This window comes from Bactrocera dorsalis, chromosome 3 (assembly GCF_023373825.1).
Source record: "Bactrocera dorsalis isolate Fly_Bdor chromosome 3, ASM2337382v1, whole genome shotgun sequence".
NCBI lineage: Eukaryota > Metazoa > Arthropoda > Insecta > Diptera > Tephritidae > Bactrocera > Bactrocera dorsalis.
The window spans coordinates 1,041,070-1,057,264 of NC_064305.1; the positions used below are offsets into that span (position 1 = coordinate 1,041,070).

General features: G+C 36.1%; 2 protein-coding genes across 3 annotated transcripts in view; one reads left to right on the plus strand and one right to left on the minus strand.

Moving 5' to 3' along the window:
* LOC105228043 (metabotropic glutamate receptor 2) overlaps positions 1-16,195 on the minus strand; it is a 213,686-nt gene that overhangs the window by 55,785 nt on the left and 141,706 nt on the right. The window lies entirely within an intron of this gene.
* Positions 958-3,088, plus strand: LOC105228041 (maltase A2). The gene is made up of 6 exons (XM_011207647.4): positions 958-1,478; positions 1,541-1,917; positions 1,981-2,287; positions 2,352-2,668; positions 2,735-2,863; positions 2,924-3,088. Exons 1-6 carry the CDS (start codon positions 978-980, stop codon positions 2,994-2,996), a joined length of 1,704 nt encoding a protein of 567 aa, XP_011205949.2. The 5' UTR covers positions 958-977; the 3' UTR covers positions 2,997-3,088.

A 16,195-nucleotide genomic window follows, 5' to 3' on the forward strand; every position in this document is an offset into this window, starting at 1 on the left:
CATGTATACTGTATATAAAGATTACAGACTTTATTAGACACCCTACAAGTATGAGTGGTCAGAAAACAAATACAAAATGCTGAATCAAATTCTATGCAATCTGTAATCAAAACATTTTGTACCACAAATATCGATAAGATATAGCATGCGGGTTCTAATTAATTTTATCTTGCGGTTGAAGTAGTTTCGATTTCATTATACCTCGACATACAAGTTGTGTCATAAAAATAACCGAAGGTTTTTGTATTATATTTGAAAGTTTTTATTTATTCAAAATATGTTACACTAGACTCAAAAGTTACGGATAACATAGTTTTTTGAAGGTCATGTATAGGAAAGTTCTTCAGCACCTCGCTTAGCACTAGAATATCATAATAATATTTATTCCCATTTACAGTTTTGGTAATAGAAAATAGACACATTGATGAGAGATAGTCGTGGTATATATTTTATACTATTATTAATGTAATAAACTATTGAATACACTGAAAATTATATTTACGAATAAAAGCGAAGACGTTTTTGTCGGTATAAGAATCCAAGGTATTTTACTTGAGGTTTAATTTTGAATACGTCCATTTAAGAGAGCCTTCCTTGAATTATTTATTTATTAATTGTTTTAACTATCCTATCTTCTAAGTTGGTTCAAATTGGACACAGTGTGCTAAACTTAACTACAATCGGTTCATTAGTTTAGAAGTCTATCGCGGACAAACAGAGCGACACGTATTTTTATATATAAAGCTTTTCTTTCCTGCATGTTGTGTGGTGTAAATGTAGAATTCGGTTCTTTTTGGGACATACTTTGAGCGTACAGCTGTTGTTTTGATAATACATACTTATTGGTTATAAGCGACAATAGTTTAATCTTTAAAAACAATCGGTTAATACAATGACACTTAATAATTGTGCGCAGACATGTCTGCGGGTATAAAACATGCCGTGGGTTCTTGATGGTCAACTCAGTTTTCTTTGCGATGTCATCCATGTCATATCGCATACTACAACTTTTATTGCTGCTCGTTAGCAGTGTCTACGCGGCCAGTGATGTCGATTGGTGGGAATCGGCTACGCTCTATCAAATCTATCCACGGTCGTTTATGGATAGTGATGGTGACGGTGTGGGCGATTTGAATGGCATTACGTTACGTCTGCCGTTCCTTAAGGAAATAGGCGTGACCGCCACTTGGCTGTCGCCCATCTTCGAGTCACCGATGGCCGATATGGGTTACGATGTCACCAATTTCACAAAAATTGAGCCACTCTTTGGCACGATGGAGGATTTCGATGCTATGGTGGCGAAAGCGCATGAGTTAGGCTTGAAGATCATTCTAGATTTTGTGCCAAATCATTCGAGTGACGAGTGTGAGTGGTTTCAAAAGTCAATAAGACGCGAGGATGGTTACGATGACTTTTATACATGGGGCGACGCTAAGATAGATCCACAAACGGGTGAACGTATGCCACCAAGCAATTGGGTGAGTAACTGCTGCAAATATTGCTCGAATCATTTTATAAAGTGTACTTTATATTCGCGCAGCGTTCGCTTTTCGAAGGTGAGGGATGGACTTGGAACGAGCAGCGCCAACAATATTACTTCCACCATTTTCTAGCTAAGCAACCGGATTTTAATCTCAGAAGTCCAATGGTGCGCCAACATTTAATCGAGGTTATGAAATTTTGGCTGGATCGCGGTGTGGACGCTTTTCGTATCGATGCGATACCCCACTTTTTTGAAAAGCGCTTTGAGAATGGCACATACCCAGACGAGGAAGTTAGTGGCTTCACCAACGACACAACTAGTTTCTCATACTACACACACAAGTACACAATGAATCAGCCGGAAAATGCGGAGATACTGTATGAATGGCGAGAATTTTTAGACGAGTACCAGCGTCAACATGGTGGCGACACACGGTGAGACTTCTTCGACTGATGCGCGTATGAATGCTAGATATTAACCAAAAGTTTACTTCTCAGCGCTACTGTGGGCGAATCTTATGCACCAATCGATATTTTAAATGACTATATCGGCAATGGAACCCACCTCGGCCTTCAACTGACCATGAATTTCAACTTTATTCAATTGCGAAACACTGCGACGGCGAAGGATGTTGAAAGACTTGCCAACGATTGGATGGATGTCATGTGGACCAAACATAAGCAAGCCAACTGGGTTGTCGGCAATCATGACAATAGCCGTCCGGCGACACGCATTGGGGAACAACGAGCTGATATGATGACGATTATAGTACACGCTCTGCCTGGCACATCCGTTACTTACTATGTAAGTGTTGTAGTTGCCCAAAGAAAATTTAAAAATTCAAAAAATTTCCATTCACGAATTTTAGGGTGATGAAATCGGCATGACCGACTATGAAGATAAATGCTCGTGGGCCAGTTGCGACTTCCGTGACCCCGAGCGTACGCCAATGCAGTGGGATTCTACGACAAATGCCGGTTTCAGCAAAGGCAACTCCACTTGGTTACCCGTCAACTCAAATTACAAGTCGCTCAATGTACAGCGACATCGAGGCGTTACACGTAGCACCTTGTATATATACAAGGCCATGACAGCGCTTAAGAAATCGGTTGCTTTCAAATCGTTCAAGGAGGAGGGCGGTTTCGCCTATGAGGCTTTGACAGAGCAAGTCTTTCAAATTATCAGGTAGGTTGTGGTCAAGAATATTTGAAAAGGCTCTTTGTGTATAATATATGGCTTTCTCTCTTCCAGAACTGCTCCGAATGTTGAGGAGTATCGTGTACTTGCCAACTTCGGCGGTCAGATGGAATATTTAGATGGTTTGACGAACAAAACTATGGAGTATGTCGTGCTTAACTCTTACTCGCCGCACAGATACGGGTACTTTTGTATGACATTTGTATGAAGATCGCTTATTTATAACTTTCTCTTGTATTTTAGTGATAAAGTGGATTTGAGCAAACGAATTTATCTAATGCCCTATGAAACAGTGGTACTGCGTTGGGTTGCCTGAAGTATTTATAAGAATTAATTTAATTTCAACAAAGCCTTAAAGGTGTACGTCGCTATTATAAAATATTTTTTAAAATAAATTCATCAATCTTATCTCCCACGTTTTTAGTTAACCGCTGCTTGTTGCTGAAATATTTCCACTTACCAATGCACATTTTTCCGCCAAAATAATGCGTTATGATTGATTGTGCTTCATCATATTTATTTATTGATATGCAAAGGTTAGAGAGGAAAAAGTGAAAACGAATAAATAATAATTGCATAATAAAACCTTTGCTTGTGTGTGGGCGTGTCAACTTGTATTCCATTTCATGTCAATATAATTCTATTTCCAATCTTTTCATGCGCCCACGTAATCAAAGTCGTTTCATTAGCATTTACGTATTTATGTGTACATAATAGCAGTGCTGTATGTGTGTTTTATATCCAACGATTTCAGTATTTATATGTATATCTGTTGAGGAATTTGAGAAATCCTACGCACATAGAAATTACAAATTAGCCAATTCAACTTGCACCCTCGCAGCATAACCAGCTGTCACTCAACCCCAATCCATTCTCACACACCTGTCCCGCACATGTGGAAACATGTTGTACAGAAGTGCGTAAATGCTTGACTTTGACATATGCACGAAACAGGAGAACATTGCTTTGACATCGTCTGCTTACACGCTCGCAAACTTGGTTTTCGGTATTAAGCAAAAAAGTGAGAAAATGGGCTGATTCACATTTTCCTGAAAGGCGCAGAATATTAATATGACGAAATGTCGACAGCAAACGGGAAATGAAAACTCGGCAGCGCGCAGATGTGACAATAAAATTGAGGCAACTGTTGGGGCATATGCCCGTGCTGCTGTTCAATGATGGTTGTATGCGCAGGCTGTTGGCAATTCAAGTGCCCGTCGCACAACATTTAGGCGTTTTAAAGGCAATTTGCACAAGGTGAGCGCCGTGAAGCCTGCAAACAACGTAAAATATTAACACACCTCCACTTAGAAATTGTATTTGTACACATATCAACGAAGACAACGCATGTGGTCGTAAATATTCTTGCCAGTATATTTATGATTTTATCCTTTTAAAAGATGTTTCCCATGAGAAACTGCCAGCGCCTGTGCAAAGAGCAACCAACATTGCTGGCAATCATGTTTGCAAGTAGAAAATAATGGCATTGTTTATGTAACACATTTTTCCACTCAATACAAGCAGCATACCGACCCCATTTCTTATCAACCAATCCGTAAGTAATAAGCCATTGTGCCACATGGCGTATGAGCAACATAAAGGCGCGCTGCAACTAGAGCGTTACTGAAAGCCCTTACGCCATTAAGCCGCAACAATATTAAGCACATAGCTTTTTATAGAGGCTCGCATACCAGAGATTAATTAACTACTTTTGATTGGCGAAAATTAGCTTGTTAACGAAAATATTTTCAGGCGGAATAGGTTAGTGCGTAAATTATTCATGTGGAAGCAACAGAAATTTCGATAATTTTTATTTATTTTTTAAGTGAAGGCAATAGTATATCTTTAGTTAATAGCATAAAATATAACATATGATGGTTAAATTTCGTCCACTTGTTGCGGAATATCTCTTTTAAGTAACCAATAATGGAATCTTAACAATTTTTGTTGTAAACTGCCTCAATACGCGTGACTTTTCAATATTTTTATGCATTCTAATCAATTTTTACTTACTTAAGAATTCGCCAGTGAAAATTAATTTTTGATGGATGTAAAACAATTAACAAATGTCTTTATCAGTCAATATTGCTTATGAAAATTCTTATTTAAGGAATTAAGTGAAAAAGCTTCGGAACAATAACCAAGTGCCAAAAAACTTTAGTTATACAAGTACATATGCATATACAAGTATTTTCCAACTAGTATAAATCATATAGATGGTAGTAGTAGTATTATCTATGTATCAGCCACAGTAAAGCGTGGACGGGTCCTCCAGTTTTCCAATTAAATTTTGATTTTAAATTTTTTGAAACTCAATAAAATTACTGCACTCGCAAAAGCATTTTCACTTTGTTATATTACTAAATAATGAAACAAAATATTTACGAATTTCTATAAAATATTTGTCAGAGCAAAATGAAATAAAGCAACATTTTGTATTAAAATGAACATTTTGAAAAAAATGCTTAATTCCATGGACATACGTATGCAGTAGCTTTCTAATGCTTTACAATTCTGAATTCTGTGAAAGATTCTGAATGATTTTAGTGGAAATTGTAAAACAAAACCAACAGCACAAAGACTTGTTATGTTATGTGTCCTATTTTTGCAGTGATATTGTATAAATACGTATATACATTTAATAAGAATGCCTTCATTTCTCAGAACTACATACATTGTTATGTTTAAAGATTATAAAAACAAATTAAAGAAATTACTTCACAGTTGAAAATAATGAAATTAAAGCATATGTAGACTTTTGCAGAAGCCTTTTAAAATTATAAAAAATTAAAGAAATTCATGGTAGGTCGAAACCTGTAGGAACAAAAGGAGAAAATAGCAAGCGAAAAATGATTTAAGAGCGACCTGTGGTTGGATAGAGGAGGCTAAGAGGCTAAGAAGCGCGGTTGAACTTTTGTGGATTAAAACAGGATTATCAAGATTTTCGGCAAAACTAAGAGTTCTACGGAAAAAGGTTGTATGGCAAAGTTATTGCTAATCAAATTATCTATAACTTTTGTTTAAAATTTTTTTCAAATAACCTCAAAATGTATGTAAAAATTTCACATAATGTAATTTTTGAGTTTCTTATATTTTTTTTAATTTTTTTAAATTTTTTTTTAATTTTTGTTTTTTACTTTCTTCCTTTCCGAAATTTGCTTTAAACTTACGTCTTTCCCAAAATTTTTTTTTTTTTTTTGTCGTATAAAATATTTATTTGTTCGCCCTAGATTGAGCTAACATCAGGATAAGACCATAATTCCCTGTCAAGCTAAAATTGCAAATTTTTTATCTTTAATTTCTTATGCATTGCATCCTAATACATGATTTTTTTTTTTTTTTTGAAAAATTGTTGGCCCTAATCCCTATTGATGGCCATTAGTTTTTAAAATAAATCGAAAATTTAATTTCGTTTATAAAATTTGTTATTTTATTAAAAAAAAATTAATAATTTTACAACAAAAGTCTAAAAAAATCACTTCCTTTCATATAACAAAGCCTCATAGGGTTGTCTCGACAGCTGAAAAGCACCAATTTCGCTTACCAATACGCTATTTAACGGCAATCACTATCGATTGGCTGCGTGACCGACTACAATTAAGTTCGCTGAATTTTAGCATTGCTCAGCGTTGAATTTTCCATTGCGTAAACGCGCAAGAAATGAGTTTATTTATTGGAAGCAGAAAACGGAATGAACAACTCTAAATACTTTTTATTGTATTTATTCCCCGGTGCGACATTTTAATTGCTGCTAAATGCTGGTAAACGCCTGTAAGGCCGCAAATCGAGACAAGGACTTGAGTAAATAAGTAAGTAACTTGTGGCTTATGAGTGTGTAAGCGTGCAAGTGGCACAGCTCTGAAGGAGTACGCAGCAACAATAACAATAATAAGATGATATTAAGCAACGTTAAAGGCACTTTCAAAAGTCAAGCACTGTGCCATTGAAGTGGCCACTTTAAGTTTTCCCGTAATTGTTGTGTGAAAAAAGGCTGAGCACACAAACAACATGGATACGCTGTTTATCCGCATAAAAGTACTTTTTCAGTTGTGTTTGCATTGTTGCTGGTTGTAAAATAAGCAAATGTGCAAATATTGCTGAAATACATGCAATGAAACCACAAGTAGCTTTCGCTGCGCCGACGAGTGGTGAAAGGTTTGTGGCCGGCAGAGCACGTAATATGTTAGCAAAACATATACATGTTTATTATATGCACACACGCATACATACGCTGCATACGCATGTGTGGGCAAGTGAGTGTTCGCACGTACGCTTGTGCTCTTGTGAAAACAAGTGTTCGCCTACACCTAAAAACATGCCATACTAATTGAATATTTACACACTTGGTCGTTGGTAAACACCAGAAAACAAAACAGGAAAAAAACAGAAAAAACGTCATCGTCAAATAAAAGGTAGCGTTGTGTGGCATGAGTGGACGGCGTAAGAGCCAAGCGGCAGGAAATTTACGTATACGATTTAACATAAGTTAATTTTTGTCAGTTTTTCCTTTGCTGTTTTGCTTGCGGCCCACTCCACAGCGTTTTGGCACACACATGCACTCCCCCTTTTGCACCGCCTCGTACACCCGCGCGACGTATGGCAGTACTTGGAAGTGGCTTTCACTTTCGCTTGGCTTTCAGCCACACGCTGCCGCACCTTAATTCCAACATAACTGCTGTGTTTCCGCTTGTTGCCTACGCTTTTTGTGTTGTTTTTGTTTCATCATTGTTTACTTGAGACAGCCGTGCTCCAGTTCGCTTCGTCGGCGCTTTGTGTGCCTATTTGCTTTATCGCCTGCTGTAACCTGGCTACGCTTTTGCTTGTCTGCTTCCTTGAAATTTTCTGTCCTCGCCTTTGTTGCTATTATTGTTTATTTGTGGGTCTCGCTGTGCTTGTCTGCATGTGTGGGTTCGTTTGGGTTTTGGCGCACACACGCCTCACATTTGTGGGTCTTTGGCGGTTTTGTCTTCTCCGGTTGTCGACCAAAGCATGTGACTACCTTCTTATAAAAATTTTTACAAGAAGAAAGTGAAATTAGTTGGCGTGAAGCTTTATTGTCTTATGATCTTTCAAATAACGTAAATATTAGTCGAACCATCATCACTCTTTGTTTTGGAAACATATTGGTGGAAGCAAAGCTTTTCTTATTGTCATTTGATTGAGTTCCTAATAAGACTCTCCTGTCTCTCTCTCTGTTTAGAAAAAATCATCGTTAATTTGCCTTAAACCTTTTTTTTCACCAGAGAACTGTATTATCTTCATACGACTTGGTAATGGAATTAAGCGCGGCATTAAGATTAATAAATAGTAATGAAACAAAATCAGTTGTGTCCTCGTCTAGACTGCTTTAATTACTCTTGCCATTAGGAATAATGCAAAATGATTATAGTGACAGAAACGATATTATTTCGTCCATTTCCTCTAGTCCAGAACCAAAGAGTATGCTTCACATGCACTCATATATATGTAGACTTTTTAGACTACCCAATATTTAATGATATCTGAATGATTTTATATTTTGGCCACAAAAATACGATTACCTTCAGCTGCAACCCTTGCCTGACAAGCAAAGCAATTATCTCAGATGTTCTTAGAAGAATAGAAGAACAAAACACAATAATTGGAAATTGTACACCAAAATCGTATAAGAAATGTTTGACCAAATGTAGACTATACACTTAAGGAAAAGAGATCACAAAAAAATATGTTCCTCTGCGCCACAACGCGTTCCATTACCGTTACGTAATAATAAAAAGACATCACCAGTGGAAATATGAGCGTACTCAATCAGAGAAACTGCAATTAATAAGTGAGCGCTCGTTGCGCGAGGAAGAAGTCAGCGAAAATAAAATCTGCGAAAAGTAAATCTGCGGTTGAGAGATGAATGCTGTGCTGCGGTTGCAGTTGACAGCAGCGAGATTAATAGCACGTCAATAACAATGCTGCTTTGTTGTAATATCCGTTCGATATGCAATCTCAGTGCTGTCCAATACCAACTTGCACTCGTGTATTAATTGCTTGCAATTACTCATTTTCGCTTACCACATTGCCACTTACCAAGTGCAGTTTAAGGTATGTTGCTGGTTGAATTGTGCAGTTGATGCGATTTCGAGGTTAAATTATAAATACAGTGTTTATTATTTTCTCAGATATTCAGTAGTCTCATAGCTAACTCGGTAACCTTTCAATAGGTTACTTAAATTTTTATCTTTCTATCACCTTTAAATAATGATTTTGAATTATGCATTTGAAAAGGTAAATATAAGTTTATAAACTAATTTTATATACTAAAGCAACATATTTAATAATGTATTGGTTTTGTTGTCTCCACTTACTAAAAGCTTTTGAGTTTTCAAAATAAGATAAATTGACCAAACATATAGTCCAAGCTTTTTGCACGCTATTTAGTGAAACTGCAAGCTAGCGTTACAGCATTTTAAGTCCATTAAAATTCGATGTACATATATAAAGTTTAAACAACTTTCATCAGCAGCTTGTTTGTAAAACATGCCACGGGCATATCCTTAACGCATCAAGCGACAAGTTAAAAAATTCACAAGTTTTTATGCAACGTGTAATAACAGCAAATTGTTTGCAGTCATATAATGTCAAACATGAAAGTTCGCTGGCGTTGTTGCATAAATATTGTAAATTTTTTAGCCACCACTACTTTTTCTGCTGTGCTGCTCTTAAATGAGTGCGTGGAAAATCAACTGAAACACCACTTCAATACTTTGCCCGTTTAAAGCGACAGAAAGCTGGAATTGAATGCAAAATATGTATGTGAAAGTGAGAAAAAGCATTCACTGACTTCTTTTATCAGATTTTAACAAACCGGGTGTTATCACCACAACCACTATAGCACCTGCATGCACGTACTTTTGATACTTTTGGTTTGGTGGTTGCAACATGTTGACACAAGTGGTTATGAACAGGTTTGGAGGCTACAGCGATCTCGTATTTCAACTTTCCCCGCAGCAAGTGAAGGATTGTGCAGCAATCACGGTGAACATATCACTGTTGACGCAACAAAACTACCGTTGTTGAGTTAATGCATAATTCATTGTAATATTTGTAAAAGTTTACGAAAAAATTTAAATAATTCGAACAAATTTATCAGTGATTTACTATCCAATCCAATATGATCGATTTTTTTAGTTAAACGAATGGTTATAGTTCTGAGGAATAATAAATTTTTCAATATTAAACAGTTATTTTCCAGATAGACCAATTATTTTGTATTCAAAAATGATGACATTTTCCTTCGAAAATAACATTATCAAGTGCTGTGCTCTCAAATTCCTGCTAAATATTGCATGAAATCAGAATCACCTCAGCTTTCCAGGCAACAATCAAGTAATTCAGTGGAAATCATCTCGCAACACTAATCACAATTTCTGACTACTTCCGTCTTTCAAATTGGACATAAGTATACTTAGTAAAAAAAAAAATCGGATTAAAATTTGTGAACTAATTTTCTTGTTCTTGGAAATTCGAACTAGCATGCAGCATCTGTCATACTTGTAGAAGCTTAAAGGAAAAATGTTGCGTACCATTGAAGTGAGAGAATGTAACACAGTATGTACACAATATTGATAAACGTCCGATTGGCAATATGATGGAGCATTTTTCGATTTAGAAGGCTAACTTCAAAGAAATCCTAAAAGAATTGTTATAATGCAATAGTAAGATGAAAGGTCGTTTTTGCCGTACAATAATTTTTATACTCTACACAGGGTATATTAAGTTTGCCACGATGTTTGCAACACTCAAATGGAAACGTCGGAGACCCTATACAGTAGATATATAATATATAAGTGATGAGCGTGACGTCCTGAGTGGATTTAGTCAATTCCGTTTGTCCATTCGTCGGATATACGCAAATTGGTCTCTCAGCTTGTGAGATATCGATCTGAAAATTGGCACACGTCTTTTTCTCCGCGAGAAGCTGCTCATCGGATCAAACTGAAAAATGGTCTATCTCTCATATAAACTGAACGATTGGGATCAGATACAGATAAGGAAATCAGTTGACGAGATACCTTTAAGAAATTTGGCGTGAGTTATTTTCTAAGACAATGAGAAAATCTGCGAAGAAACTGTTCAATTCGGATCAAAATAGTATATAGCTGTCATATAAACTGAACGATCAGTAACAAGTCCTTGTATGGAAAACTTTTGTATTTGACGTGATATCTTCACAAAATTTTGTTAGATTGTTGCTTTAGAAAACGTTGTATTTTTGCAAAGAAATTGTTCAAATCGGACCGCTATAGCATATAGCTGCCATACAAACTGAACGATGGCAACCAAATTCATGTATGGAAACCTTTTTTATTTGAAGAGATATTTTCATGGAATTTTGTGTGAATTATTTTCTAAGACAATGGTATAAGAACCAAAATTGTTCAGATCGGTGCACTATAACATATAGCTGCCATGCAAACTTCGTTGCCACCGTAGTAGACGTTTTTTTTTACTTTACTCGTTTTTTGTTGTTGATATCTTTAACAATAAACCCAGCATTTTACATTTAGTTTTTTTTCCTTTCAGTAAAATGTCCATTCAATCTCTCTGCATGCACAAATGAGTGTCTGTGCTCTAATAGTGTATGTGGTTGCATTTCACAAACAAATATGAAATTTCCTTTGAGTAAATAACCGTAAATTTCGCCAAGGGCATTGCAGGCATAAACAAGATAGTTATAGTGTACTAACTGGTAAGGACACATGGGAAGACAGTATGCTTTATGAAAACTGAAACTTTTAAGCAAGTCTTCAGTGGGACTAAATTTCACGTTTAGTAAGGGCTGCGGGCGTTTCAGGTTTGGTATACAACTATTTGATTTTTTGCTATTTTTCCAAATAATTTACTAAGTTACCAAAATTTATTACCTATACTTACACCACAAGTAAAGCATAACTGTGTATCTAACATTTATTTCCACGCATTAAAGCAAGCATGAACATTTTTTTGGCTGCGCCACAATTACACTTTTTTCTGGATTTTTCCAAAAGCGACCGCTCCTCAAAAGTATGCAAACAAAATAATGAAATGCGCATATCGCCGCCAAAAAGTATGCTTGTCGCATGCAATATAAATTACGGTATTGCGTTGAGCCTCACATTCACTTTCGTTTCGACTTACACAGCACAGTGGGAGAGCTTAAATATGAGTTATGTTGACAAAAGTCATTGTGTTTTTGCTATTGTTGGAATGTGCGTGGAATGTGTTTTTTGGTGTCAGTGTGGCAGAAAAAACCTCTATTATCTGCCGGTGGGGTTGACACTAGTCTAGCCATAGGATAGCAAATATTTGATGTATATTTTTAGGCGCGCCGCCAAGAATGCCGGTAGGGGTTGTTTTGTTTGGTTTCCATGTGTCACTTCGTTGCATGTGTAGGCGTATTGTCATGGCAGGAATTCGGGCTCAGACTAAATTTGGGTTGGTTATAGCCTGTGTTAGGAGTTACAGTACTTTTATTTACACACAAACAGCTATGCTCACAAGCTCTCTCAGTTTGCTTGAAATATTTTCCTAAAACAATTTGTAAAATGTGGAATGCGAACTGGGAAGCAGCACATTTGTTTTGTAATAACAATAATTGAATCGATCAGACTAATATTTGTAATAAGCACGAATTCAACTTTGCTGTCGAGTAAGTTTGAACTTGCGGTATTTTGTTAATCAATTTTATTTATTACGAGTATATAATGCTACTGAGCAAGCATCAGGCATTTGATATTTTCTAACTCGCACTTTGTTGTACTGTAAGTGCTGTCCATATGTATGTATGTATGGCGTTAGGCAGTTGTTGGCATGCATTGACAACAAAACAAGTAAAATTGATTGAATTTACATTACGTTGACAACATCGAAATGACATTGATGATTCCTGTTTAGATATGAACTGTCACTGACACATGTCAGCCGTCGAGTGCGTGCAAATGCTAACTGGCGCAAAGAAATTTAAATTAATGTACACTTGTGGCTTTTTGACAGGTAATACAACAAAAAAAATTTTGAAACTCATGTTTTACAAGTAATAATGACATGCATAAATTTGAAAATGTTTAGCACACACAGACAAGTCTTTTAATGTTTTAGTGCAGTGAAAGCTGAAGGGATAAATAAGGGAGGAGAAATAAATGTGTAATTGTGGAAAAGTGGATTTGAAATTGAAAATATTTTAAATTTTTCTTTTTTCTTAAATTATATGAAAATTGCCTGGCATTTCCATATATGGGTAGTAGCAAAAATCTTAGCATATCTGCAGTGCTACCATCACATTATATCATACCATATAGTGTTGGAAATGTGAGACTTTAAGCCTCATTTTACCAAAAAAAATTAAGTTCAGGGATGTTGAAAAAAAATCACAGCTGTTAAGAAATGAGTTAAAATAATGAAGAAATTCGCAAAATTGGAAATTTTTGTATAAAAAAGGGAAGAATGCCGCGCAAGCCACCAATGAAAGTTCAGTTGAAGTGAAGTTTACGGAGACGATGCTGAATCAGTTGGTGTAGCACAACAATGGTTCGCTCGCTTCCGTTCTGGAAATATCGAAAATTCGATTTACACTGATGGAATAATGTCTCTAGCAGAAAAATAGCAAAAAGTGGTCGACCAAAATGGTAAATGTTTGTTTATTCAGTTACTAGTATAAATATAAAACAAAACTAAGTTGAAGTTTGATTAGAAATACGAAAAAATATTTTCGACTATTCAATATTTATATATTTTTGTTTTCTTTAACAATAAATACGAACTCCCTGGCATTTCCGTAGATTAATTTTACTTTTTCCAGCATTATATATATGTATATTCACTTCGTTTTACACTAATCTTAGTCTATCTGCGTTGGCATAGTAAGCGTCAAGCTAAGTTGATACTGTGACATTTTCATTATATAAAAATTGCCCTTTTTGCTTATCAAAAGACTTTAAATCAAGTATTGTTGCTGCCTCTCAATTCATTGCAATTTCCGCTCAAAAGTTGGCAGTGAAAGGAAAATGATAAGACGACAAATGGCATAAGATGTTAATAGAAAAACACAATATTGTATACTACGTATACAGACACACATATAAGCTATTAAGTGCATTCATTTAATAATTTCTGCACAGAGGAATGCTAAAAATATCAAACACTTTAACATAAATAGAAAATATATACAGATATTTGAGAAAATTTATATTAAAGAATTATATAATAGTAATAATGAAGCAATTTAGCATTTTTGCTGTGTATTTACAACTCTTTCGCATAGAGATATGTTACGGCAGCAATATGTTAGCTAATTGCTTACACATTAGGATGTGTAAATACATACATACATTTTTACTTCAGGAAGTTCTTAAATTCATCAATTAGCCATCACACGATGCCTTATTAAGTGAATTACAAACATTTTGCAGAATAATTTTTTAAGTTTCCAGAATAATTTTTTAGCTTCCAGAAAACTTTTTTCAGCTTCCAGAACGTGTTTCGAGGTAAACCTGCATGCCTTAAACAAAAAATTTGATTCAATACAAGTGGCAACACCACAGGCAGCTATCACGTCAACAGCAGCAGCATTTCAAAAGGAAAAAGCGAAAGCATAAAGCAACGCTGGGAGCATAGCTTATTGATAAGCCATGTGCAACTTTTTCAGGCAGCGTGGTGTCAGCTCAGATTTAAAAAGAAAAAGAGCGTTGCAATTGAAATGCAGCACTGCCATGGAATTTTGAAGCAGTAACCAATCAACTGGTTAGCATAGAAATATCAAAATATGCATGTGTGTGTCGGCGGTATACGCTCGGCTGGCTTAATACCTACATTTCCAACGCTATAGCAGCCCAAAATATTAGCTTGTTTTGCAGAAAATATTACGTAATTGCTAGCTCTTGATTACGGTATTTAAATATTTTTAAAATTTGTAGTTGTAGCTTCTAACAATTTGCACTTTTTATTTATTACCGCGAATTTATTCGCGCAATTTAGCAATTTCCACGAAACTAAAGTGTTTATGCAGTTAAAATTTTTTTTATAAAAAACAACCGTTTGCCATATTTTCTGCATCAACAAAGGCAATTGCAGCTGCGCTGAAAATTCGGTTACGTGGCAGCGCAGATAACTTTTGGAATTTATTGAGTGGAAAAATTCGTTTGAAAATGAACTACATGCTTAACTTGAGCAAAAAGTGAATGGCATTGTTTTTTTTTTTGGCTGCTGATTGCACTTTAGTTCGTTAGAAAATAATTGACCAACGAAAGTTTAAATTTAAACTAAAAATAAATTTATATTTAAAAATATTAGAAATATTTATATATTTACTATGTCAGTATATTAATCAAGTATCGTGCTTGCTTTAATAGCTTTAAAGCATACAGAATTTCTATGTTTCCTAGCTAACCTCATTTCAGCTAGAAAGTGTCTGTGCGCGTTTACTTTTATCAGTGTTTCCTTTGACCAACAGGTTGCTTGCCGCTTCACTGCTAACACACATTTTGGGCTAGCATGTTTGCCGCACATTAATTATCGAATTTTATTGACCAATTTAACTCGTTTTGCTTGCGGTGGCAAAGAGCTAGCCGCGCTACAAGACTCTAGCGCGCCGGAAACAATAGCGGATGCGGCTGACTGGCCAATGCGCTTCCATCGTAAATTTAACAGCTATGCGGCACACACACACCGGCACGCATATGTACATGTAAACACATATACGTGAGGGGAAGAGTTTTCCGTAGATTACTGGCCGGCTGGTCGCTTCGATTATAGGCAAAGCCGCATTGGTATCAATAAGCGCAGAGGTGTGGGAGAAAGTAAAAAGTGAAAGTAGCTGAAATATAAATAAACAGCACGAAGCTTGTGGCTGCGAGAATAGAGTATATTTGTAATAATAGAAGACTTGGGAGTGGGCAATCCAAGGGATACGCGCACCCGCACAGAAAAAAGTAGTGCAACGTAGGGTGTGTGTTAACACTAATTGCCGCATCCTCTACAATTTGCTTATTGGCCGCCTGGCAGCCACAAGTTACGGCCTTGCGGTGGCATATGCCGCAACTCTAGCATAGCGCAAGCGAGTCACTAATGTTTAGACAGCTGTGAGAGTTGCGCCTTATATATGTATGCAAGCCTTTAGAGCAATAAGAATTTATGGCGTAGCAAGGGTGCTGGAGGAAACACAGGAATTGGGTGCGAATTTACGGCAGTAAAATTAATTTCACTTTAGCATTCACAGCTGTTGTAAGACAAGACCGCGGTATGCATGTGTAATTATACTACTTGAAGTGGCGTTGTTGGGCAGCGAGTGGGTGTGTTCATGGGCAGGCGCGCGTAAGCTTGCATGTGGTCATATTTCACTGTTCAAGCGGAAGTCTGTTCGAAAAAGTAAAGCTAGCTGTCAGTTACTTAGAATTCAATGCAAGGTGAATGCTCTAAGACGAAAATAGCGTTGAAAATTAGAAAATAGTACAACTTGGTGGAGAAAATTATATATATTAACACAGGTTATTCACTAACAGACGGTGTGTA